This window comes from Tinamus guttatus, unplaced genomic scaffold, assembly GCF_059628265.1.
Source record: "Tinamus guttatus ecotype Peru unplaced genomic scaffold, ASM5962826v1 Tinamus_guttatus_pri_ptg000134l, whole genome shotgun sequence".
In the NCBI taxonomy this organism is placed as follows: Eukaryota; Metazoa; Chordata; class Aves; order Tinamiformes; family Tinamidae; genus Tinamus; species Tinamus guttatus.
The window spans coordinates 2450721-2477370 of NW_028288668.1; the positions used below are offsets into that span (position 1 = coordinate 2450721).

The following is a 26650-nucleotide window of genomic DNA, read 5'->3' on the forward strand; positions in this document are numbered from 1 at the left end:
GCAGGGTTAATGGCAACATGTCCTAGGAAAGCCAGGTGATCCCAAAACAAAAGCTAAGCAACAAGTGAGATCCAAGGGCAAGCCAGGAAAGCCAAACATCAGTTCAGGACAGGGCTGGCGGCAGGTGTCCTCCAGGCACAGCTCGGGCAGGGAGCGATGGCCCACATCGGAGCGGAAGAAACGCCGCTAGGCAGAAAGCGGAGGCCCCAGGTGAGGCACCTCCCCACGAAGAAGGGCCATGTGTGCACACAGGAAGGGTCACCTTTTTCCTGTGTTTCTACAACAGAAGCATCGTGCCCAATTCTGCTGAAGGGCTGTAGTCCGTGATGCTGTAACCCGCTGGACTACAACAGGGGGAGTGGGACAGAGATAACAGGAGATGATATGTATTCATCTCCGGAGACACAATGGATGGTCTTGCTTGATACTTGAGAGGACTAGAGTGAAAAAACACAGAAAGTTTATACATTGAAGAACTGGTTAAGAATATGTGTAGCAGAAATGCTGAATTTTCAATCTTCATTTTTTTAGGCCGGGCTACAGTGTAATCTGCTGCAAGTTACCCAGTGATGATGGGCCTCTCTGGTTGGCGATGTTACCTTACAGATTGCTCTTCTACACTGGTGGTTTCCTTGGTCCAGAAAAGGAGCATTCAGCCACAGACTTGACAAACTTGTATTCTATTTTGTTTTTATCATTCTGATAAAGAAAAGTTTATCAATCTTTCTCTGAACATTTTGCTGAGACATTGCAATTCTCTTTCACCTGATGTTACTCTACCACCTTGAAGTAAAGGATGTGCTTGAAGATTAAAGCTGAGCTTAAAGGTGTGTGGATAGTATTGCACTAGCTGATGTATATTAATAAAGGTGGAATAGGTATTTTAATTCAGAAGTTATTTTAGATAATAAAAACCCAAGAAATCAAGTATAAGTACGTGAAATTTAATGATTTTGGTTTCTGATCATTATAGTCATTAAACATTTTATTTCTTTTCATAATTAGCCAAAATATATGATCCTTCTCATAGAAAGAATAAGGCAATTGTCATTTCTAGCTACACATTTGGGGTTTCTTTAGTATATATCTGTACTGGCTATAATGTTTATGGAACAGTTGAAGCTGCATAATTTAAAAATTGTGCCTTTATTTTGTATATAATGTGTGAATTCTTACAAAATAGAGCTATAGATGAAAATATATTAATTCTTAATTTCAAATACAGCGTGAGAAGTATATGCATATCGAAGAACCTGTTTAAAAAAAGTCCCAAAACATGAGGAGTACTCTTTCTTTTTTTTTTTTTTTTTTTAAGATGGCATTTAGGTCTTCTCAAGACCTGGAACCTGAAGTAAATTTTGTTTTTTTTTGAAAACTTAGATCCTCTTCTAGAAGTCTTCATACTTAATAGTATCTGGCAGTTCTTTTTTAATATAGGATCATATTATAGGTAATTTCTGTAAAGCAAAAATAGGTACAGAGTTTTGGGAATAATTTTGAATTAGTCTTTGATATTTTATTTTGTAAAATTTACATCACACCAACTTTTGAATTTCAAAAATATCTTTTAGCAGAGGGATAGTTGATACTGAGAACTTTTCTAGCAAGGCTGTTTCATTTTCTCCTCTTGTTCCTGACTAGCTAAACAGTGCTAATAAATGATCTCATGTAGACATCCTTTTATCAATAAAAAATAGCATTTTACCCAGTTTCCCAGATACTAGCAAAAGAATTAAATGCCGTTGAAAGTTAGCAAAACTAGTAGAGCTTACTGGCATAATTCTGTGATACAACTATTTTAGCTAATCCTTCTAAATATAAATGAAATCACTGTGCTTTGATATTCATCTTACAAACAAAGCATGTTTTGTCTTACTAGTGAAGTTGGCTGTAGATAAACATGATTTTGTGTTTATTAAATTGTTGAGAGAAAGATGTGACCTAGGAAAGTGCTCTTCTTATAAAATAATATTCTAATTCTCTTTGAAACAGTTGCTGAGGAGAGAAATTATCATAATCTTTATTTTTATCCTGAAACTAAGAAAATATGTTTTTGTTTAAATATGGAACCCTCCTGACAACACACAAAGGAAAGAGCATGTCTGTGGCTATCACTTTGAACTTCTGAGTGATAACGCATGTTTTAATTTGGCTTTCAAAGATACAAAATATTTCTTTAAAAAATAAATCTTCTATGTTAATAGTTGTAACAGATTGGTACATGTTTTGCCAAGTACACATGTAGTTTGTTTGCTAAATTATTCTACTATGCAGCGAAAGGACCATCTGAAGATCTGATAATCCTTCTTAGGAAAAAAAAAAAGAGTCTTGTAGCTGTCAGTTCAGTTGATTAAAAGTAAAAAAAAATACTGAATTTGCTTCTTTCTCTTGAAAATTTTCAATAAACACTGTGTTTTATCTACGATACGCTGAGTTTTGTTTGGTACTTTCTAGGAAATATGCTAGCTGGTGCCCTTTATGCAAATTTATCTATATTCTGCTAGAGAAAAGAAAAAAAAAATGCTTCAAACAGAAGACTTTAGAGAAAAAAATTAAAACAGCTTAAGAATCTGACTTTAATGTGTTCACAGTATTTTCAAAACAATGTCTTATTTGGTTTAAAGTGTCTGTGCTAATAACACTAGCCAAAAAGCAGATTTTGTTGAGGAGAATTTGAGCAAAAATTGCTTGCGAGAGTTGGGCAACCATCTCCTCCCTGCTGACTTCTAATCCTCTGAAGCTGCTTGGTCTAAGGACATCAGTGTAACCCCAGCCCTAATATACCTGTGTGCAGGTATACTTCTCAGTGTTTACTTCTCAGCAATTGTTTAACTAACTGAGTGTTTATTTAGGGAAGCTCTCAGTATTTAAATGTGAGGGGGAAGGAAAAGAAGGTAAAACCAGTTGTTAGACCATGGTAACCCTAGCCTGTACTACAGTCTTTGCCATTTTAAGTCTAGTCTACACTGTTAAAAAAATTGTGGCACACAAAGTATAGTAGAAATCCATCCAAATGTAGACATAGGTTTTGTTACCAGGATAATGCTTTTAATTTTTATAAAAAAGTCCTCTAATTGAAACAAACCTGCCAGTAAAGGCATCTACAATAGCAATAATTCTGTTTGTTAGAACAGAATATTGCTTAGGTGACCAGTCTATCTGAGATGCTTAAAGCATTTTCTGAGATTTTTTTTTTTTTGTGTGTGTGTGTGTGTGTGTGTGTGTGGAATTAATGAAGTTTTATTTTCAGTGCATTTATGTCCCTTCTTCGTTCAACTCCACTGCCACTACTAGAGCAATGATATCTTCTTCTCCGACGGACTGTTAGGATATTCCCAGTGTGTCGTCTGCTGCAGCCCGGATGCTGCAGCATCACCTGCAGACTGTGGAAAAATCAAGGTTTAACGGTTGAGCGGTACGAGCATTTCCCTCACAGGTTCTCTGTGTAAAGTCACTTTCCTCCACTAAGTAGCCGTGACTTTCACAGAAGGCGGTGACGTTAAATCGCTGCTACACTACACCAGCCTCAAACCACCTTCCAAGTGGACTGCGTGGCCGAACTGCACGTGCTTCACTGCATTCACTTTGAAATTACCGGGCAGCACCTGCTCTTTGTAGGTGCGCGCATATTGTCCGCGCTTGTCCGGGCAGCCAGGAGGCCGCCTGCAGCCGCAGGGCTTGCGGCAGCTCCCGACACGGAGCACACGGAACCCCGCTGCAGAGTCACGCTGCGGCAAACCCATTTGCCCCGGTCACCATAAGCCACGCTGAAGGCACTGTGCTGGTTCTCTAAATCCTCCTTAGCACATTCTGCAACTTTAACTATGAAAGATGTCTTCATTTTCCTTAAGGACTGCGCGGGAGAGCTTTCTGTAGCTTGTTTTCCAGCCTGGTGGGGTTTTGAACATGGCCGTGTGGGGGTGTCCGAAGAGAGAAGGTGGTGGGGCCCAGGGAGAGCCAAGGCGACCAGACACAGCCCACGAGCCCCTTCTTTCCCGTTGGCCGTGGCCTGCCCTGCTTCGAGACTGCCCCGCCTCGGGCCCTCCGACGGGGCTATTTTTATCTCCGATAAAGACCTTAGTCGCAGTAAAGCCCCCGCGGATCAGACGAGCCGCCGGGCGCCCCCGCGCAGCGCCCAGCGGGCGGCAGCGGCGGCGGCAACGCGCACGGGAAGCGCTTCCCCCGCGCCGCGACCGCAGCCAGCAGCGGCGCAACGGCCGGCGCCGCCGCGGTGCCGCCAGGGGGCGCCGCAGTGCGCGGCCGCGCGCGGGGCGCTGCGCGGGCGGCGGAGGCGGCGGTGCCCGGCGCGGGGGCGGCCCGCGCGGGACGGGGCAGCGGGAGGCGGCGGGCGCCGCAGGGTGACCCGCCTGGCGCCGCCCTCGGCTGGGAGGAGGGCTCGGCCCGGGGCCGCGCCCGCACCCGCCGGCCTGCAGCATGTCCGGTGAGTACCTGGCGGCCCCGCCGCGCCGAGGCCCTTCCCAGCGCGCCGGCCTCAGCCAGCCCTTCCCGCCCCGGCGGCGCGGGTGCCTCTGCGGAGCCTTCTTCCCCCGGCACAGAGGTCCCAGCGCGGGCGAGGGGCTTCCGTGTTGTCTTAGCGCCGGGTACTGGGCTGGAATTAGCTGCCCCAGCTTAGGATTTAAACCATCTGGCCTCTGGGATGAAGGAGCTAAACTCATTTATCTCTTCTGCTTATAAATGTAAAGCGGCCGGCCCCGCTGCCTGCGCGCTCTCCTCACGGGTCGCGAGGCATCGCGGCGACAGCCTCGGCGAGGCGGCGTCGAACCCGCGTATCGGCCAGCAGCGCTGGTGATTTGGGTTGGAGCTGTCCGTAAAGACACGGTTTAGGTGCGGTGTAGGGGCAAGTGCAAGTGCTGTGCCGTGTTTCAATCGTGCTCAAATTTCAGGAGAGAGTTGGGCGGCCACCCCCGAAAGTTGGTTTTGTTGAACACTTCAAGGGCGTCACTGGCGTGTGTTAATTCAGGCTTGGTGCTCGCCAGCAGGCCCAAGGGCTGAGAGAAGTGCATAGCCCGACATCTCCGAATTAGGAGGTTGTTCGGGGCTTTTTCTGACAGGAGGATGGAGAAGTTGGAAACATCTAACGTCCCGTGTGCAGCCCTCTACCATGGCCTGTCAAAGACAGGCCTTCCAGGAACTGCCTGAGCAAGTCTTGCTGTTTCCTTCAGACTTCTATATTATATTACCACATCAGGACCGGTTTTGGGTGCTATGCATTATCCTTGTTTGTATTTTAGAATATTGGTGCATTTTATTTTTCATAAGATCATTTACTATCTATTGAATGAAAAAAATGCAAGGCCTGGAAGCACAGCCTTCCTGTAATCAATTGAAAGATAATTAATAAAAGCTACACAAAATGAGAAAAACTTCTTCGCTTTATAGCCTTCCAAGATAATTGCAGTAGTTAAGTAACTAAAATTAATTGTTTTCTTTAATAATGAGTTATAAAGAATTATTCTTTTGAACTTGGTTAGACAAGGTAAATATTTTACTTGTCATCAACTGTCAGTTTGTGTTCCTTTTTACAAAGGTGTGTGTAACTGTGCTGGTTGTGCCAACATAACGTTCATCAGCAATGTATTTCTAGTACTGGGTCCAGATTGAGGAAAGCGGAACATCGAAAGTCAAATATCCAGCCATGACCCGATCGCTATGGCAGGAGCTGCTGCTGTGCCGAAATCTCGTGTAATGCTTTCTGAAGATGCTGTGATGCAGCTGTTTGTATTTTCTTTTTGCCTACCTGAAACAAAATACTTTATACTTCTTTCTAAGGTTGTGGGTATCACCTGGAACAGAGCTTTCTATTCCTCACTCTTCTGACAGTCGCGCTAGGCCAGGGAAGTGAGAAAGCTGGTAACTGCCTCCATCCTTGCCATAGACTAACCCATCTTCACTGAAAGGTGCTTTTGGGGGAAGGTGTGTGGGGGCCTGTGTGTGGGAGGAGAAGGAATAAAATTGTTGCAAAATACCCTGCGAGGTGCAGCTGTTGTGTCTGGTGGGATGGCAGGAGGGTGCGTTGGGACTCTCTGGGGCAGCCACAGCTGAGATGTGCCTGCCTCAAGGTGCCTGCAGCTGCAGAGGAAGCGGTGGAGGTGAAAAAGGAACCGCAGGTGGTAACAGTGAGACATTTCGGAGAACAGCGAGGCGGTGTCGGCCGGCGTGCACGGCAGCGCTGCTGCCAGCCGGCTGCAGCTTGCTAGCTGTGGAGTCACCTCCCCATACCCCGGTGCTGAAGTTGACAAGGGCTTGTTTGGGAATGCTGGCAAGGAAAGTTGCAGCAGGAGAGTCTCTGCTCTCCTATGGCAATTTTGGAACGGGCAACGTGTCATATTTTATCTGTTAGTCTAGAAATGTTTTGGTCTCCTGAAGCCTGACTTGACACAGCAGCTGGGCAAAGGCTGAACGTGTTCTCGTGCAATCAGAAGGAAGTTTTGTAAACGCATTTCTGTCCATGTCTAGTAGACAAAACAAAACAACAAAAAGACAGACTTGAGGCTGTCAGGTGCACATGGTTTATTAGGCGCTGATTACTGTGGGTCATTCCTGATTCTCACTGGATACCTCCTTGCCTCTCTGTCAGCCTGCACTTTGTTGAAGCTTTTTGCCTTTTCCTTTTCTTTTGGAACATCAAAGCGAGCAGCACTCTTTTCTGCCCAGCTGCCACAGGCTCTGAGTAAGGCCATCATGCTGCCCTAGAACTGGCTCTCAGGCCTGGTAAAGAATTTTACCTCAGCCAGTTTCGTAGGAGGAACGGTCATGAGTTGGCAACGTGAGAAGCCAGGAATTTTGGACTAAAAAAAAAAAGCTGTAACTAGTTTCACGTAAATCACCTTGGCTGCAAGGGTGATTCACATTATTTTTGCTGTCTCTTTTTACAGAGTGCTCTGATTAATTCAGCCAAGTTGTTTACTTGAAAATCCCTGGTTTGTTCTGACCAACTAACAGACTTCAAACTTTGTATTTTCTTGTGCTGTGTGCTAATCTAGACAAGAGAAATCGGGAGACTTTTAGATTCATGTGAGATAGTTTAATACAATTCTAGTGAGAAGCTTATATTTCTCATAATTCACAGAGTCAATGATGTTAGCTACAGGGTTTCACAGCTTGAGAACAATTTGTGTGAAGTATTAAAACCAATCATACTGGGTGAGAAATCCCATTGTCATTCAGCATGAAGAATTGACAGTTATGCAAAAGCAACATTGGACGTTTAAAAAATCTAGTTGAATTAAAAAATTCTAGATGAATTTCAAAGAGTAACACCCTTGGCCTTCAAATTTAAGAGATCAAATACTGCTTCTTTTTCAGTTTAAAGTCAGTGAGCGAATTCCAGGGTCACTGTATTTAATACAAAAATCTCCTTGACTTCAGTTTAGTGGGAATTTCAGGCAAATGGTTTATTTTCACAAATCTGCATGAAAATCTGGTCCTTAATTTCTAGCTTTGAAAATAAAGTGCTAGGTTATAGGAACAGTGTTTCAAAGAACAGTCATTCTGAACATGGAAAGTAAAGCTACCCTTCTTCCCTGAAAATGCAGAATAGATGAAAGAACAAGTGGTGAAGTCTGTTGATTTTTACACTTCTTAATGGGTCAGCGATGCCTGGGTATGATTCTGAAATAGCAAGAGAATGCTTCTGTCTTTGGACCAAAAATATTTTACTACTGTATGGTTTCAGTCAGTAGTTCTATTACCTGTTTAATTATCTCTATAATGTTTTGTTCCATTGAGAAGGCCATACATAGTATGTATTTCAAATTTGCTTCTCAAAAGTGAAAATTGGTTTCTTTTCTTTGAGAAACATTAGCAAAAATTTCTTAGAAACTGTGCATTGCTTCATTTCCTTATACTTCTTATAGACTTCTTATCACAACTTTGGCCTGAGAAATATGGGGCAGGCTGTGTGTGTGTAGGCTGTGGTAATTTGCCATACCAGCTTGCTAAGCTATTTGATGAGTAGCCCGTGTATTTTTAGAATTATTATTTAAATGTAAATATTCAGCTTCTGTAGCTAAAAGAATTTGCAGAAGCAATAAGATGATTATGTGTTTAATCTCATGGTTCTTATTTTAAATAGTATTTTAGGATTTTAAACTCCCACTCATGTCATGGTTTGCTTTTTGTACTAAACTCGCTCACATTCCTCTCAGTACTTGTTTTATTACCTTGTTTTGGATGACGAAGTTTCTGTCCAAGCACAGAAGTGTCTTTCTTTGCTGAGTCTTTGTTTCTTTATCACTTGAGACTGAGAGCAATCACTTTATTGCTAAAGTAACCTTCATTTTCTCCCCCCCAACCCTGTAAATTATGCTCATTTTTATATATTTAACCTTTAGAAAAGTTGCAGGAGGAGCAGTTTAGTAGCACAGCAGCCCTTTCAAGCTATCCATGGAAGCACTTTCTTACTCATCGTTGCTGTAACACCCGTAAGTTGCTTGGGTGAGTTATGGGCAGCGATTCCAGGAGGTTCAGGTGCACCCACGCTGAAAGCTCCTTTGCACTTTATTGCCTTCCTGCAGGTGTTGTGGTTAAAAATGCTATTGGAGTTTGCTTAGTTGAGGGATCTGCAAACTAATTTAAATTTAGGGCAGATGATTCAGGTTTTTAGGGGAGGTTAATGCTAGTGGGACGCTCCCGAGTTGCAGGGATCTGTCTTAAGATGCCCAAACGCGTGCGGTGTTGGGATTGATCGGAATTTGGGCCTGGGTGGAGATGAGTGGGAAGCAGCAAAAAGCACTGGGAAGGAGGACAGCCTTTTCTTGGGGCAGTATCCAGAGCTGTGTTTTGCTTAGGAGTTGAAGGGCAAGGAAGTTATGAAAATACTGAGTATCTGAGAGCTGATAGCCGTCCTTGGTGCCGTGCCTTGATGTTCAGCCCGCGGGCTGGACTCCCTCGTTTTGGCAGCCTCTGCCTGCAGCAGCCGTGAGGGCATTTGCTGGGTTCTGTGTGACCAACTAGCTCTGTGAGATTCTTTCCCAGTGGCTGTCATGCAGCCTGGAAACCGTGAGACAGGGGAAATATATATATATATTTAATGCCTTAATAACATGATGGTGATTTTAAACAAGTGGTTCAAAGCAGGTATTTACTGAAGCAGCATTATGTGCTGTAGAGCTCAGCAGAATTCCCCTTGTCTGTCTGGTTCAGCCAACTTGTTTTGGTTAATTTTGTAGTGTTGCTTTCACATGTCTGAAAGATACCACCCACCTCACTAGATTTTAGATTCTACCTCTCTAGAAGACAAAACAACATCAGAGGACAGACTTGAAGTGGTTTCTGGTGACATAGGCGTGATACCGGTACCAAGTGCACGATGTGTGTTACTGCACAGGGCTGTAGGTTGCTTCCTTCACTGCCAGAGCTTCTTTTCCCCATGTTTCTCGAGTCCAAGGAGTGGTCCCCCTTTTCTTGGAGGTCCTTGAAGAAGGGGTCTTTGCCTTCTAGCAGGGGTTCCTTCCTCAGCAGGAATTTCTCCAAGTGTGTCAGTAAGGAGCCACTTGCTCAGGCAGTTTCTCTCACTCCAGGGCAAAAAAGGGTATAACAAGGAGCTGTGCCTAGTTGGCTGAGTCACTCAAGTCATGGGAAGATGCACATTTCTGGCTGACACTTAACATCCACTGTTTTTTTTTTCAGTTTTGGCACTGTGGAAACAGGAAAATCTTGTTTAGTTGTTAGTTAAATGCAAAATCCAAATATTTACAAGTCTGCTTTTATGATTTGGCACTATGATTAGGCTATAAGACTTGAGGGATTATTTGTTTAAGATTAACTTCATACCTACTGTTACGAAAATCAGGCAAATAAAAAAATAACAAAATTAAGCAATGTACATTCTGCAAATGCACTCATTGGATTTTCTATTCAGTTTTGTCTTCTGGGGGAGGTTAGGAAAGAAAAGAGCTTATCAGAGGAACTGCAGATTGTTATAAGCTGTAGCCTGTTGGTTAGCTGGAGGAGAGAGATTGTAGGAAGGTGCCAAAAGAGCTTGTATAAAATCCGTAAAGTGACTCTTCTGAATATTTACTCTCAGTAACAGATCAAGCCTTTGTGACCCTTGCTACTGATGATGTTTATTGTCAAGGAGCTTTGGTTCTTGGACAGTCCTTGAGGAACCATAGGACATCTAGAAGATTGGCCGTACTGATTACACCAGAGGTTTCCAGTGGGATGAGGTAAGAATTCATGTCTTCCTGGAGGCTGATAATACAGAAAAAAATGAGCAGTGGCTTGAAGGATTTTAATAGGCTTTGTCGGATTTCACAGAAATATGGCAACAGATTCCCTCTTGGATAGCAGTATCTGGGTGGCACAGCTACCCGAGCTCTTGGTTCTGCAGTGGTGTTGGAAGCGTGCGAGCTCTTGATCTTCTTTTATGCTACATGAAATTAGTGTAACAAAACTGGCTAAAGAAACATATTTTCCTTTTGTGCTGTGACTCTGAGTAAAGGAGTCAACTTTTCAAGAATTTTTAAAATACGTATTAGGTCAGTGCAGTTTCTCAGCTGTAATACTGGTGGAAATATATCCTGTCTGGATACTTCTTCTAAAGCCATTAATTTTTCGTGTCTATGCCTTATAGTATTTTTCTTTCTTTCACCAAGGATGAAACACCAGAAAGAGTGTTTTACTGAACCGTGCTTCTGAAAATCTGTTCCTGCTCTTCCCAAGTGTCCGAAGCCTAACAAAGAAAATCTCATGATTCTGATAATTCATCATAAATCTAGATAATTGTTGCAGACTTTTATTTTTCTGTGTTTGTATGGCAAATATTTTTTTTTCTTGTGCCCTGAATGAAAATGCCCCACTTTGATATCACCTGTAAAATTTGCATGGAAGGTATGGATGGAAGAAGGGTGTCTTGCTTAGAAGTCTCATTTGGGAGAATTTGGACGAGTAATGAAGTGCATATTGTCTATTTAAAAATTGTCTTTTTTAAAATAAAACTTCGCAGTTTTATTTACTCAGGTGTAATGGCTGCAAATAACAGTTCTGACAGTGCAGGCAACGTCCTGTTCAGTGCACAGGAAACAGTGTGTTCCTCGTCTTTAGGGATAATTGTGCAAGATGAAAACAGTTTTAATTTCTGCTAGTGTTTCTCTAAGAGGCTAAATAGCTACAATAACGTTTAGTTTCTGCTCCATACAGCACCTGACACTTTTGAGACGTGCAGGCACCTGTAATGAGAGGTAATTATGTCCTGATAGCTATCACTGACCAGACTGTATACAAGACCTCTATACTTCTGGTTTCTCTTTCTAGCCAATCTGTCTAATCTCTGTTATTGGTACAGTAAATGTGTGCTGTGTGTCACTGTTTTCATGCCATGCGAGCTCCGATGAAGCTCCCTAAGCTCCCGTTTCTCTGCCCCGCTTGCTCGGGTAGGTCTCTCCTGCGCAGCGTTTTTGATGAAGTGATCGAGGTGGGAGCTCTTGACAGCGCTGACTCGCTCCATCTGGCTCTGGTGCAGAGGCCAGAGCTGGGTGTCACCTTCACTAAGCTTCACTGTTGGACTCTTACCCATTACAGCAAATGCGTCTTCATGGATGCCGACACGTTGGTGAGTAGAGCAGTGGCCGTGGATGTGTCTGTGTCTGTCTTTTAGAGCCACTCAGAGCATGGGATGCTGCCTTGTCTGACAACCTATTGTATGTGAACACATTGACATAGAGAGGCACATGAAGTGACCAGATTTGCTTGGGGTCATGAGGACACAAAAGCTCCAGCTGCATGTTTTGGCAGTGCTCAGAGTTTTGCTGTCTGCATGAAAACTAATCTAGTTTTGCAAGTAGCCTCAGGACTGGCCTCAAAAGATACTGCAAGCATACTGTATGCAACTGGCTTCTGACAAATGCTTAAAGTAGATCTTTTATGGACTTGTGCCTTACTGGGGACTTACTCTGATAAGGAGGGCAGGCCAGATTTAAAAATGAAAAAAAGCACACACGCACACACACACACACACACACAAATATATATGTGTGTATATGTATAGAGATAGAGAAATACCAGGGGGACACAAGGTAAAAAAAATAGCTGTAATTTTTGCAAGGAGAATCATGTCAGTTTTTCCCTGCACTTCAGTGGTTTGTTTTGGAACCATTTGTAATTGAGTAGAATTATATCTGATTTAGAAAGAAAATTAATAAACCTCGGGGGTAAGATGGCAAGTCTGTGATTTCCTGCTTTAAATTATAGCCAAAGGAGGAAGGCAAATACTTCCTGGGAAAAACAAAACACCAACAATGAAATAATGATCTTCCCAGTAAAATGATTTATTCTCTTACTCTTTGTGGTAGCTCCTTTGACAGCCATTATGGATGAGCCCTGACTTTTGGTGATTGCAGAACTGTCCACCAACTTGAAAAGTCATTTGGGCCTTTAATCTGATTGATAATTTCTATTACCTTGTAAAGCTTTTTTTTTTTTTTTTTTTTTTTTTCCTTTTTTAAAACGCAAACCTCTGAGCTTAATTTGCATTTGAAAACCAGTAAGAAGAGATGATTTATTTCTGCTACTTCTAGAGTCAAGCTATTGCTCACCCAAATTATTTGGATTCACAGCTTTTACTGAGCTCCGTTGCAGTTACTGAGAATAATGGGCTTTGTTGTAGGTCTGGAAAGTTGAGCTAAGAAACAAGGAGATAGTGTGTGTTTTCCTGGTAGAGTTGAAGATTTAAAGGAATCTGCTGATCAGATCTGAAGCTTACAAATGTAATTTCATTTGACTTGTACTTTTTGACAGAGAAATCATGGAAAACGGTAAATATCACTACCATGACTTATTTGAAATAGAGGTTTTGACCCTTAGCAGATTTTGCATTGCCACTGCTTTTTCTGCTTTACAGGCCATATACTTGTCTAAGCTATCAATGTATTTTACTAGTGCTGACTTAGCTACTCACATGTTCTAGAAAGACATTTGCTGTAATAATTTTTCCTCTTTCTGCTGCCTTCAAGGTTTTATGCAATGTTGATGAACTGTTTGATCGAGAGGAGTTTTCAGCAGCTCCTGATTCTGGCTGGCCGGACTGCTTCAACAGCGGTGTATTTGTGTTCCGACCTTCTTTAAAAACCTACAACCTTCTGCTCCAGTTTGCAGAAGAACATGGCAGCTTTGATGGTAAGGGGCAAGGCATAAGAGGTGATGGGCAGGAAACTAGATTTGCTCTTGGTCAGCCAGTTCTCCACAGCTTGCATGCTGTGTGGTGGAGTAGAAGGAGAAGGTTCTCTGGGTTTTAAGAAATTGTGTCCCACAAAAAAATTTAAGATGGAGGTTCTTCCCTCTCTTGAAGTATTTAACACCCATTGACTTGCTGTGAACTGTGTTTCCCAGAAAAGTGTGAAGAAACGTGACTTCTGCATCTTGGTCATTAAGTTTTCATTTTCCTGTCTCATTTAAGAAAGAGGGAGAGAAAAAGCCAGTCTTTGCTCCTTTGCTCTGGGAAAAGTCAACCCTGCTTCCTACTCCCTTGTTCTTATTCTCCAATAGCTTTCCCATTGCACTGAAACTGTGCTGGAATGTGCCAGCTTGTATGGCTGTATCATCCAGTTCAGGCTGTTCCATGAACACCCTATAATTGGGCATGAAATTCTCAGGTAAATTTCAATGTATGCAAACACCGAAATGTTGTTTTATGATTTTATTCTTCAGGAGGTGATCAAGGCTTGTTGAATAGTTTCTTCAGTAACTGGGCAACAACAGATATTGACAAACACTTACCTTTCGTCTATAACTTAAGCAGCAGTGCCGTATACACCTATGTTCCTGCTTTCAATCAGTGAGTAGAAACACCTGTGACTCTAATCTTCTTTGTAATCTTCTGCAGGTTACTATTTTTTTTTCTTTTTTCTTTTTTTTTCATGAAAGAGAATAATAGCATATTCTGTTGCTTAGAAATTACAATACTGAAAAATGGCCTACTGTGTAAAAGTCATGCAATGGAAAGTTGAAATGCAATGGGAATCTGCATCTGGACAGACACAGAAACCCGGAGCTGAGTGCAAAAATGACAGTTGACTTAGAAATATTTGGGTTGCTACCCTGTTTTATACACTGAAGCTTTCCTAAAATTTAAGGTTGTTTTTGCAATTAAATACTGATTAATTTATGGGCTTCAAACACTTCATTCAGAAGAAACTTTCCTGCTATGAGGCAGGTTGTTTTAAAGATTTAATGTATCATGAATTTACTCTTCCAGTTTCACAAAACACTCTTAGTGGAAGGTTAACAAAGTGATGTATTTATTAGTCATTTTAAATACTGGAATGGTGGTAACCAACTGATCTGGCGTTGTAAGTTTATTTATTGGTTTATGAACACAGCGTACAAAGAAACTAGAAATGGGGCTGTACGAACCTTTCATTTTGCCTTATGAACTCTTTTTTCTAGAAGTAGCAGTTAGAAGGAAATGACAATGTGGCCTTTTATTTTCTGTATGTTGTTTCTTCTAAATGTAATAGCTTAAACTAATGAGATATGAGTATGTTTTAATACATTCCCCTGCTGAATGTGTCGCTGTGTCAAAATGCCAAAATTCTCTCACAGTGAGGGTACACATGTTTCTTCATCAATGTGTGTGTAAGATTAAAATTAAACTTAAAATTAAACTTGTTTGTTTAATTTTTACAGTTTTGGTAGAGATGCCAAAGTTGTTCACTTTTTGGGGTCAACAAAGCCCTGGAACTACAAATATAACCTTCAGACAAGGAAAGTTATGCAGGATGGCACCACTTCTGGATCTTTGCATCAGCTGTCATTTCTTGCCCTCTGGTGGAACATCTACAGTGCCAGTATACTGCCTTTGCTAGAAAAAACCCAAAAGGTGGAAGAGTCAGAGTCTGAGGAATGGAGGGTAAGTAATGAGCAGTTAGTGGGAATTTGATGAAATCACAGCAACAAAATTTCTGCAAGTTCTGAATTTGTTATGAATCACACAAGAAAACGTGATGTTTATTGATGACTAGTAACAGTAGTGACTGTAGTCTAGTATGTAGACAGTCTGTAGACAGTAGACTGTAGTTAGACAGTAGTCTAACAGTTTAGAAAGGGTTTTTAGTATCATTGAGATTTCAGGTATTTCCTTCATCCCTCCTTTTTAGGAGGAAGAGTTTGTATGGGAATTCACCCTTGTAAATTCTGCAAATTAAGATGCAGTTTGGTCAGAGAAGGTGATCATCGTGCTAGGAAATTAGCATTGTGTCTGTTATGTCTACTGTATCAGCTAATCTGATTCAGGCCATAAAACTGATCCTTGAAATATAGTGAGGTTTGTTTTCAGAACAGCGTTGTAACCTTTTATTTTTTTTTTATTATGGTCACAACAAGCAAGTTAGACTTACAGTATCCTAATATAATTACTTTTGCATCATCTAGCTACATCTTAAAGCATTTACTACTTTCTTTACACTTTTAGTATATCAGTTTTCAGTAAATAAGATGACAATTTTTGTGCAGTGATGAGATGTCCTTGCTTTTGTGTTTTTGCTAGCACACATTCAATGGAGTTGAAATTACACTAAAAAAGGTCAGTCTTCCTGTGGCCAATTCCCTGCAAATGCCTGCACTTCCAGAGCGGACAGACGAAACTTACCACACAGCATGTTCACCTGAGGAACTCGTTTTCAAAGAAGTAAGTATGTTGCTACCATTCAGAGGATGTACCTATGTAGTAACAAAATAAGTTGATGTACTAAATATATACACACACACGTATTCATGTATATATATGTATAAAAAGTTAATGATACTTCTGATCCAGGAGATTATATCTTTTTCAAATTAATTATAGGCTTTTCTTTTTTTTATTTTCTTTTTTTAAGCAGTAGAAATGGCCTAAGAAAAATACATTGTCTCTACGTGTGCATGCTTGATATATCTGAAGGTTGAAAAAGTTTGTCCTGAATTTTGCAAAGAGATTATTTATTGAAAGTTACTAGGTACTAAGAGTAACCTTTTGAATATGAATACTCTAGGAATTAATCTACTGAAAACTAGAAACCTTTATATTACCCACGTGTAGAATTCTTCTTTTACAGAAGTGTTGTCTCAGAAAATTGCTCCTCTCGTTTTTCCAGATTTGGACAACACAGGAGTATCATACTAAGAATTCACTTTATAGTTACTGCAGGGATCCTAGTTCTCTTATTACTCTTTGTATGTTTGGGTGTTTCTATAGCACTAACTCGCTTTATTTTATGCAAGAAGTAAATGGACCTTAGTAGCACGATATTTCTACAAACAGGAGCAATTAGATGTTGTATGTGCTATACCAAGGTAGAATTGGGAGAAGATAATGTTTATGGTTGGAACATCGTCTGCTCTTGTAGCTTGTGCCTTACTCTCTAATAAGGTCAAAAGATGAATAAAGTTTTTACACTGTTCGTTGTCTCAGCACTTCAGACTATAATTACTTCATAAAATAAAACTGTAGTGTTTCTTTTTTTTTTTTTTCTTCCTAACATAAAATAGCTGAATAAAAATAGCAAAAATAAACTCCCAACCTTATATCTTAAGAATAATTTATTTTCAAATGGTATTTCATCTTGGTTGCCTGATCCATCTGACATTATTGGGAATGCTCAAACAAATATGGACACATTTTCCAGATATGTGTTTGGGGCAAAAAATAATAATGTTAACTTAAAATAGTGTAGTTTAAATCTGAACTTCCTCAACTTCTTAAACCCATCTTACTATGCTATAATTATCTGAAAGTCCTATTAATTAGATGTGAGTAGCCTCATTCTCTTCTCTCTTAACTTATTACAACAAGAAGTGGAATTTTATGGAATTGCCTTCTTTTTGGTGAAGGAGATTTCAGAATGCAGACTGCCTGTTCACTTATGTCTGGATAACTAGCAGAAGCAAATACTTTGAGCAAGAGTTTTCAGTCTTTCTACTTTGCCTTTCTTGGAAGGCATTGCTCAGTTTTCATCCTCTGCATAGGAAAAACTCATGAGCTATAGAGCAAGCTAGTATCCTAAAGTGAGATTGTTTTCCCATTTAAGTTTGCTTTGTGAAAGGTAGGTATCTTGTGCACACTGGCTTTCCAGGCAGTATCTGTAGTCACTGGAGAATGACAGGCACTTGTGAACCTGTTTTAGGATGGGATGAGCTGCCTTCTGGAGGTACTTACCCTAGATGGTTATAGTAGGAGCTTGGACTCAATGCCATGTTGATGTCCATCCACTGCTTTACCCAACCCTGAGACTGAAATTGCTTTGTTTTATATGAAATCTCATGGTAAAAAAAGTTTGGAAAAACCCATTTCCCAATAAAACACCCATTTCTGTGTTTTAGCAACCTGTATGTGAAGTTGAACAGCGCAGTTCTGATGTTCCACCCTCCGAGCCTCGCAGATCTTCAGAACAACACATGCTTCATCCAACATTTCAGGAAACCTCAGAGCTGGTACATGTGGCATTGTGCTCTTGCTGATAATTGCATGCATGTCTTTGCTACCAGCAACATTTTGGGAAAGATCAAGTATTTGTAATGAAATGTATCAATAATTTCTTGACTAATTTAGCTGTGCAGCTTCTTAACTGCTTCCAGTACTGGGGTATGGTCCCTTCTTGATTGTTAACTCTTTTTAGCTATATAAATGTATACTGCATCAATCTATACATGTATAAATGTGAAAGTATGTTCTTCCTGCACCAGCCTCCAAGTGATAAGTGCATGGTGTTAATTTTAGATGTCCAATAACATAATCAAAGCTTTTTCTCCTCCTTCTCCCCCCTTTTCCTCCCCTCCTCCTCCCCCCCCTTTTTTTTTAATCACCTGGAATTATTTTTCCAAGCAAGTAGAACATGAATATGGTGCATCAGGCATGAGACCTAACCAACGAAGCCTTGCTCTGTGGTCTTGCACTAAATCTGTCTGAGGGCAGAGTGACATGAGTGCTAGGACTGGCGCCTGTGGAATACTGACCATAGCCATTTTTCTCATGAGGCTTTTCTGTAGGTACATTGGGAAGCACTAAGGTGAAATACTTCAAGATTGAGGAGCAAAACTGCAGGTGAAACTGTAGTTCCATTGCAGTCAGGGGAGTATTGGTCCTAGCTGAAACTCTTCTCTGCTAAAGGCGTGATGTTTCCCCTCCTGATGTTCATAACACCTAAGGATGACCATTAGGCATGCTAATGGTAACTGAAGGAATCGACATGGGATACTGAAGTGTTTACACACATACCCACATATATAGTGCATGACTATAATATCAAGTATTATTGCTCCCTTTGTGCATCTATAGGGAGGAATTCTGAAGTTCTTCAGAGTGTTTCTTCATGTGTCAGGTCAGGCACAGCCCGGGACCCAAGCAGGCCCCCATATGGTAGGATGCAGTTGCCTGGGTGTTGAAGGCATCAGGTGATCTGCCGGTGTAGGTCTCAAGGGCCTTACTGCCCAGACCTGGCAGGTGCCATAGATACTTCAGGGCTTTTAGGCAGCTGAGACAATTGATTTGTGCCCATTCAGCTCTATTCTGAAGAGTAAAATATTCTGAAGAATTTTTGAGAGTTTCACTTGAAAGGCTGATTTACACATTGTTCTTAACATGAGATGAGTGATTTTATCTTGACCCTCTTGGAGTCAGACTTTCAGTGGCTCTTTCACTAGACATTGTTACATTTCTTCCTTATTCCCATTGGGATGTCCCTGTTTTACCAGCCCTGTCCCCATAAAGGACAAGGTTGTCCTTTTATTTGGTTGAATAACTAATTACTATTTTGCATTTGTGAAACTGCACAGGCTTGATGTTGAACACGGATTCAGAATTTTGGGGTGTCATCAAAAACAAACTAGTTATCAGTCAGATAAATAGTGTTAGTCAATTTATATGGATAATGTGATTCATATCTGATAAGTAATGCTGATCTCATTGGAGATCAGTTACATGTTTCACCACAAACTGTAGATTCCTGTGTTCATGTGGAGACCTGTTGAAGACAGAATTTGCACACATACTGTCTTAGATGACTGCTGTCTACTTTGGAGTAGATATTCCATTCCAGATAGGCCCTATCTATGACAATTTTGTTGCGTCTGTTGCCAGGTGTGCCAAGCTGTGAGTTAGGATGAGTAAAATAAATGTTTGATATGTGTAAAGGTATTATCTTAAGTAGTAAATACGGGAAAAATATCAAAATAAGAAAGAATGCTTGAATATTCTTCATTTGTTTGATTCAATTATTTATTTTAAATTAGGACTATAACAAGCAGCAGTGTACGTTTAACTTCACAGCCCAGAAATGAAAACAACCAAATGACTGTTTTCTCCCTGTTTTTCCCACAGAGTGAGGTTACATATGCTGTTTCAGAGCTGTCTATTAACCTCAAACCAGAAGAACCAAGTGCAGAAGACGAACGGAGAAAATGGGAGGAAGGGCGAATGGACTATATGGGGAAAGATGCTTTTGAACATATCAAAAAAAAGTTGGATGCATTTTTATATTAAGACGAAATGTACTATAAACACCACCATCATGTCTCTTGTATAATTGCAGTCCTTGGATATTTGGCTTTCTTTGTAGTCTGTTTGACACTAAGGTTAGAAGTAGATATGAGTCATCATTTGTTTTGAGAGAAGGCGAACAGATGCAGACTGTTTTTTAACTGTTTTGTGTGCCTCGAACTTATTGTTCTCCAGTAGTGCCTACTAAAATATAATGCAGAAGGTCTCATATTTGTCGTTCTCCCCGTCTGTTCCCCCAGTGTTCTTTAGTAATGGTCATGACCACTCAGAAGATGCTACAGAAACTTTAAGTTTTGTTTTTTTGTTTCTTTGTTTTCTGAAACCAAGTTAACATTCCATAGCAAACATGATGTGGACTTTCATGTGAGAGAAAAGTGGGTGAGGGCATTTTAACAGTCAGGGACAGAACTTGTTCATTTAAGTATAATTAGAACTTGAGAAAAATGAGGACTTTTTGTCTGTGATCACTAGTGGACCTTCTCCCTGTTTCATATGGAAGCTGATCAGGCACCAGGACAATTAAGAGTGGTCTAAAATTCTTAAAATAGGTAGTGTATGTCAACCTGTTACATTATTGCTGCAGGATGTTGTTGGTTTTGTATACGTTAGTTCTAGTTGCATGTTCAGAGTGGCATAGTCGGAGGAAGAAATGCTGTCACTGTGGTGGAAACCTTCTGGTGCTGTGTGTTTGTTTACAGTGCTCCAGACTGCAGGGCATAAGGGGGCTCCTCTCATTTAGCAGAGTGGCACCGTGTTGCAGGCAGGTGGAGTGCGACTGCAGGCACAGTTGGTACTTGCAGGCCCTTGGTAAAGAGGCCCTTGAAGAGATCTTCTGAAGAACCACTCTGGTTGGGAACTAGTATGTTGGTGAGTGTAGTTCAAGAAAAATCTACAGATGAGTCTCCATTATATTAATTATATTTATGGGGGATTGGTCTGTGCATTTGGGTGTTTAGATTTGTCCAACCTCAGCAAAATTAAAAAACAAGTGGAAAAAAAATGCTTTAAGAAAGGTCCAGCAGATGATTCATCTCATGTTGTCCACTGATCATAAATGGACCCTTGATAATTCACTTTCTCTGGGAAGCAGAGCATCCCCCTCCCGTGTTTGTAAGACACACGCAGCCCTATGCAGAGACTGCACTGCACAGCTGCAGCGTCCTCATGTGCATGTGGCAGTGGATCTGAGCCAAATACCCGTGTCTCTTACTGAAATCATTTGTGCACTTCTGGAAAAATTCTTAGTTTTCGTAAGAACTGTTGTTAATATAACGCAAACAGCTTAAAGACTGTTCTTCAGTCAACAGTGTGAACTAATGCTTCATGCAGCTGTACTTTTTATGCTAATTACTGGTTTTAACTGGGCATGTTAATTAGATTAAGAGAGAAAATTGCTGACTTGAGATCATTAATTGGAAGGTTTAGAATAGACGTGCTGTTGTGAAATACTTAAGTGAAAGGAGCAGTCATGGAATATGCTTGAAAGTACCAAGATGTGAAATGATATTGTGTGTGAAATGTGAAGTGTTTTGCAAAGGAGTACAGTAAGATTAATGATTTAACCAAAGTTATTTGTGCTCATATATAGGTCTGGAACTATTTTATTTCCTTGAAGTCATGTAAATAAAGGAGAAATGGAAAGGACATATAAAGTAACGTGCCCATCAGATGATGCAGGGTGACCGATTTTGTTTTGTTTTGCCAGGGAGTAGCATTCTTGATTGGCTGGTTACTTTCCAGTTTTACCAAAATGCATTTGTGACAATAGCACTGCCAGCTGAGCAGAATTAAAAGGTATGAGTTAAAATTATTGCTACAAACATTCATAATTATAAGCTTTAGAAGATATTTTGAATTGGAATGGCATTCGTTGGTTTGGTTTATGGAAAAGTGTAGCAGTAGTTTCAAGACCCAAGCAAGTTTGTGTGCAGTAGGTCTTTGCGTAAAGAAGTCCATTGAAATAGCTAAGCATGGTCTCCCAGGGGATTCCAGCACAACACCGGTGTCACCGGATAGTGAGAAGGAGGAATCCTTTCAAACAAATCCCGCGCTGCAAGTGCAGGGCTTTGGGCAGCAGTGCTTGGTTCCGGCAGACCTCGTTCGGAGTCATCTGGGGGCCACAAGCTGCTTTGGGGAGGGTATTTTGGGCAGCATGCTGCTGTGAAGCCAGAAATTGCTTTCAAGGACAACTTCAATGAGGATTTCTTCCCCATTAAGTTATGGTGTAGTCCCAGGTATTCTTAGCGTAAAGGTAAGAAATTTCAGAGGTGCAGCTCCCCCACGCACAAGGCTGGAAGGTCCTGTGGAGCCGTGCCCTTGTCCCTGCGCTGTCAGGGGCTGTGGGACAGAAGGCTGCAGGGGCAGAATGAGTATCACAGACCCATATGGCAAACCCAGTTGTGTGCAGGAATGTGTTTTGCCACTGCTTAAGCCCTGGCAATATGAGAAAACCAGAAGGATTCTGAAAGGCCAAACCCCGAGCTGCTCGTGTATGTGGGGCAGACTTCTGACTTTTCTTGTGTTTAAAGAGGTGGTGTTTCAATGGAAACCTCATTCTCCCTTCTTCTGTCATGTTCTTAAGAGAGTTACTTCCAGCTACGTAGAGGGTAATTTTATTTGCAATAGCACATTTTGTGGGGTGCTGCTTGTGTATAAACAGGAGATAGTGTGGGTGTGCCACAAAGAAAATTCTTTACAATTTTAGACGAGTGGGTTAGTGCAATTTCCTAGTCTATAGGAAAAGACGACTCCTGTTCTTTGAGTATCTCTTTGCTTGCTGCCTGGTGTCATGTGATGGCCTTTGCAGTCGGATGTTCTGGGAAAGCAGAAGAGTTTTCTTTGTCTCTCCGGTTTAGTCAGCACATATTAATTACTTTTGCATGGCTGGGATTTGAAAGAAAAAAAAAGTTCAATTATTTTTCTACACTGACTTTTGTGCTGGGAATTTATACATTTTCATGATTCTGAAAATGTATGCTTGGTCTACAGAAACAAGTCTGCACCATGTCTGCTTGTTCCTTAATGCGTCTGAACTTGTTTGCTAAGCTAAACTGTTTCAGTTCCTACGACTTTGATAATAAGATAAGTCTGTTTTTCTAACTTACATCTCTAATAATTTCACCTTTGTGTGAGAGTATTTAGCTCTGGTTATTAAAGATAATGATTTATATGTTTGTTCCCTATTGTCACAATTTTTTTATTGTTGTGGGATTTTTCAATTTTTATTAATCAGCTCTATAAGTGAAATAAAAGGCACAGAAATAATTATTAAATATCATAAAAAAATATTGGTCAATTAATAGTAATTGAAATACTCTACATTTTAATTGACTGCAAAATGTTTTCGGTTAAATATTGTCCTAATATGGACACCCTAATATGGCTGGCTCATAAATAAGTTTTCAGTGCTGAAAAGTTAAGAAAGTTAAGAAAAGGTGACACTTGAGCAATATCCTCTGTCTTGGAGTAAACTTTCAATAGGTCATAGCAACAGCATATCATAAATACAGCAAAACTGATTTAAAAAAAATCTACGATATATAATTTTTTAAAAAGTATATATAAAAGCTAATTGCAGAAAGACACACAGTGGCATATTATGAATATGGGAGGTGGGAGATATACAGAAAAAAATTACAATATAGTAAAGCAGCAAGAAACTAGTTTTTAAAATAAATTTGTTTAAAAGAAATGTTCTAAAGTACCATTATACTAAATATATTTTTTAAAATCCAGTTTTATTCAGTTCAACTTACTGAATCAGTTTACAAATTTGTTCACGTATATGCATGTGTCTGTGTATAAGCTTCCAGCCTGCCTTTGAGCTAAAGCTTTTGATTTTACTTCCTCAAACTGCCAAGTAATAAAGGAGACCTTCCCAGCTCCCCCTTTTTTGGGGGTGGGAAAGCAGCTGTGTAAATGCTGTCAATCCCCAAGAAAAATCGGGCTGGATAAATTTTGAGCTCCAACTACTTTTCTCGTATCTTTTATCTGTTACATAACTATTTTGTTTGCCCAAAAGACGGGATGTTGTGGTCTGTGCACAGGCGTTCCACCGGGTCCCAGAAAAGAGCTGAGGGACGTGTTGCCTCGTTGAGTCAGTGTCATGCTCAGCTGCTAAATGTCATTTAATAATGATCAAAGCCTTCAGCTGGGCATCAGCTTCCTCAGACACGAATGTCAAACGCTTGCACAATTCAGCCACAGCTCTTTCAACAGAAGCAAACTTCATTTGTTGGAGGGTGTTGCTTTCCTCTTTATGCTGTGGCCGTTTAACTATGTGTGGGCACATTCACCTATGGTTAAAACTGGCTTAGGGATCCGTCAGTTGCCTCACGCTTTCTTGCCAGAGCATTTTTTGTGGTGGTCAGTTTTGCTCACAAAGGGGAGAAACAAGGCGTGAGGAAAAAAGAGGGAGGAAGTGTATCATTTAGCTTTTTATCTTCGTATTTTTTTTGGAAAAGCTTGTTACAGATGATTTCTCAAGGAAGCCAAGGAAAACAATGTGACAGGGGTTTTCTTCTGTTGTTCAAATGCAGGTGATTTTTGTAATAGCTTTTTATGTGTTTTTTACTTTATGCAGAAGGGTGCACCCAGGACAACTCTAAAGCACAGAGTGAGATTCACCTAGCTTATGGGAAATGGGCATTCCCAGACAATCACCATCCCTGGCACTGCAGAACAGGCTGTGGGTAACGTGCCTGAAGAGGAGGAGATCAGCAACCACCCATGGCAGGGATTTGCAGCTTAGGCAAAGCAGTTCAGTTGCTTTTCCTGCATGCCACTGTCTCCTCAAAAGCTAAAAATCGTGTGAATTCAAAAATTCAATTAAAAAAAACACCAGCTTTAGCTGGTGAGTAGAATTTAGGACTGAAAATATTCCTAGTAGTTTGCTTGGGTTTGTTTTTTGGGGGAGAGGGCGTTATGTTTTGCAATGAAATTGCCCTATTTGGGGGTTCCCATCACTTCACTCTCCTGGTCAGCTGCTGGTTTCCTCTCCATGAAAGCCAGAGCCCTTCGTGTCCCTCTACATGGACAGCCCCTTCCTGGATATCCAGCTGAGGCCTCTAGCAGGGATTTGACAAGTGGCAGTCACTGCACGTCACAGCCAGGTCCTGCAGCCCCCAACCCACGCGCCTTTCTGCAGGTGCCAGCCAAGGAGAAATCATCTGTACCTGGATGTCACGAGACAGCCTGTACACCCACGTGGGGCCTTAGCAACTGCCTCTGGGCCGCTGAACAGACTTGCCTTTCACGGGAATGAGGTGTTACAGAAATGCTTAACGTTTGCTTTTTTACAGGGTGACACTTTCCTTTCAAATCTATTTAGGCAGCTAAGCCCTTGGCGCCCAGGTGCCCTTCCCATGTCCCATGGGCCTCATGTTGCATCTGGACACTCCTGCAGTTCTGGTGTCCCGGAGGGCAGCCTCGTGCGCTGGGACTTGGCGTGAGCCCTCCCGTGCGCCCTGTGCGTGTTGCTTGCTCTCCGCCCAGCTTCCACCAGGGATGGGAAACACTCGCCCTGCTCAAAGGGAGTTTGGAGTTTTTGCTTGTGTGCTGAGCTTCCCAGTCCAAGGAGCCCAGGAGTTTGGATCTGTGCTTGGATGCTTTCATGCTGCTTCCTTGCTGTGTGAAACCAGTGAAATGCAGCTGTCCTGGTTACAAACTCCGTCAGCCACAGAAAATGTCTCATCTTCTGACAAAGTCTTAGCAATGTTGTGGTAGATTTAAATGCTGTCAGGTGAGGAGGAAAAAAAAAGGCATTTTTAGAGATTTCTGTCAAGTTTGACATTAATCTGTTGTATTGGTTGTCATGTTAGCCTTTTGCTTTATGTGGAATAATTTCCACAGAATTTGCATGGTGGCCTTTTAGTCAGAGGAAAGGTAGTACAGGAAATAAGCAAGTGTCCATTGAGGTTTTGGGAGACTTGTATTTGGTGCTACGTCATGGTGACAAACTATGCTGTTCAGAACAAGATAACATGGTGTGAGAAGTGACATAGCAAATATGGCGTGTAAATTGGGAGCTTGCTTAAAATTACTGTTCAAGGAAACAAGTCACCTAATGCCTCTGCTGTGCTGCTCCTGCCTTCCCCTGCTGCCCTTCTGGTGACCCTTAGTTATGTGGTAGGAGTGAACAGCCACCGTTTGGAAAGAACAGCTTCTTCGAAACTTGAATCCAAGTTTCTGGCACACCATTCACTGTTTGGAATCAAAAAATACAGCAACCTCTGCTTAAAAATGGGATTAGACACAGAATCTCTGCAAGGACATGGTTAGGATTACATACAGCAAGATGAATTTAGTTTAACCTGAAGGCAGCAAGAAGGGATTAGGTATCTTAATTCCCTATCTTTCCCTAATGACTGCACAGATTGCTGACACTTGTGTGGGTTGTAGAGTATGACCAAAACAATAAAAGGATTAGTGTGTGCAGTGATTTTCTTTTTAACACGTGAAACCAAACTGCTGTTTTCCAAAACAATGTACCCTTTTTTTTCTGTGTGTGTAGCAGGCATGTTATCACTGAAGTGGGACTTGCAGTTTCTTGAAATGATCTCACTTATTGTGAGACTCAGGAGCAATCTTACCAAGGCGGCTGGTCGTATCTGCCTAGATTTTCTGCCCTCCTGCAAGTGAGAGGACTCAAGTCAATATGGAAAATGTATGTCAGTAGTAATTTCTGTGGTTTAACACTTTTGGAATAGCTACACACTCAGGTACTGACCTTCAGATTTTAATTTTAGTAACCCAATTTTTAAACATATTTGTCAGTTCAATTTTACTGGGAATCCTTACTCTGAAACTAAATGTAGAGGAGGCACATATGGAAGTGGATAGATGAGGCAAAAGATTGTTGTAAATTACTAGGTGTCCACGTCTAGTCAATATTTATGTCTTGGAGGCTGTATTTTGATACGTTTCCAAATTAAATGGACAAATGGAAAAATGTCATTATACATGACAGTTTTTATAGTAAAAAGAAACAATCTGAAGTGTCATCACCTCCTAGGCTCAGACTTGTTGCCTTTAAAACATATCGCCTATATAAATTGACCTTGAGGTCTGATCTGCTATCCAATGATTTACTGGAATTCAAACTCAGCAAGGAGAGGAATTCTTGTTCACTGTCCCGGCTCTTAGTGCAGAATGATGCAC

At 41.1% G+C, this 26650-nt stretch overlaps 1 protein-coding gene and 1 long non-coding RNA gene across 2 annotated transcripts in view; one reads left to right on the forward strand and one right to left on the reverse strand.

The window, feature by feature from the left end:
• LOC148595246 (uncharacterized) overlaps nt 1–26650 on the reverse strand; it is a 371889-nt gene that overhangs the window by 130628 nt on the left and 214611 nt on the right. The window lies entirely within an intron of this gene.
• On the forward strand, nt 4426–19545 carry GYG2 (glycogenin 2). Its single transcript, XM_010219774.2, has 9 exons — nt 4426–4441; nt 10049–10190; nt 11401–11575; nt 12975–13137; nt 13669–13795; nt 14647–14869; nt 15506–15646; nt 17317–17427; nt 19313–19545. The coding sequence occupies exons 1-9, from the start codon at nt 4435–4437 to the stop codon at nt 19472–19474; spliced, it is 1251 nt and encodes a 416-aa protein (XP_010218076.2). The 5' UTR covers nt 4426–4434; the 3' UTR covers nt 19475–19545.

Bases quoted from the DNA above. Each gene is read 5' to 3' on its own strand.
- GYG2 (XM_010219774.2), top strand. The intron at 11,576-12,974 runs GTGAGTAGAGCA...GCTGCCTTCAAG, and splicing joins TCATGGATGCCGACACGTTG to GTTTTATGCAATGTTGATGA. The intron at 15,647-17,316 runs GTAAGTATGTTG...TCTGTGTTTTAG, and splicing joins AGGAACTCGTTTTCAAAGAA to CAACCTGTATGTGAAGTTGA.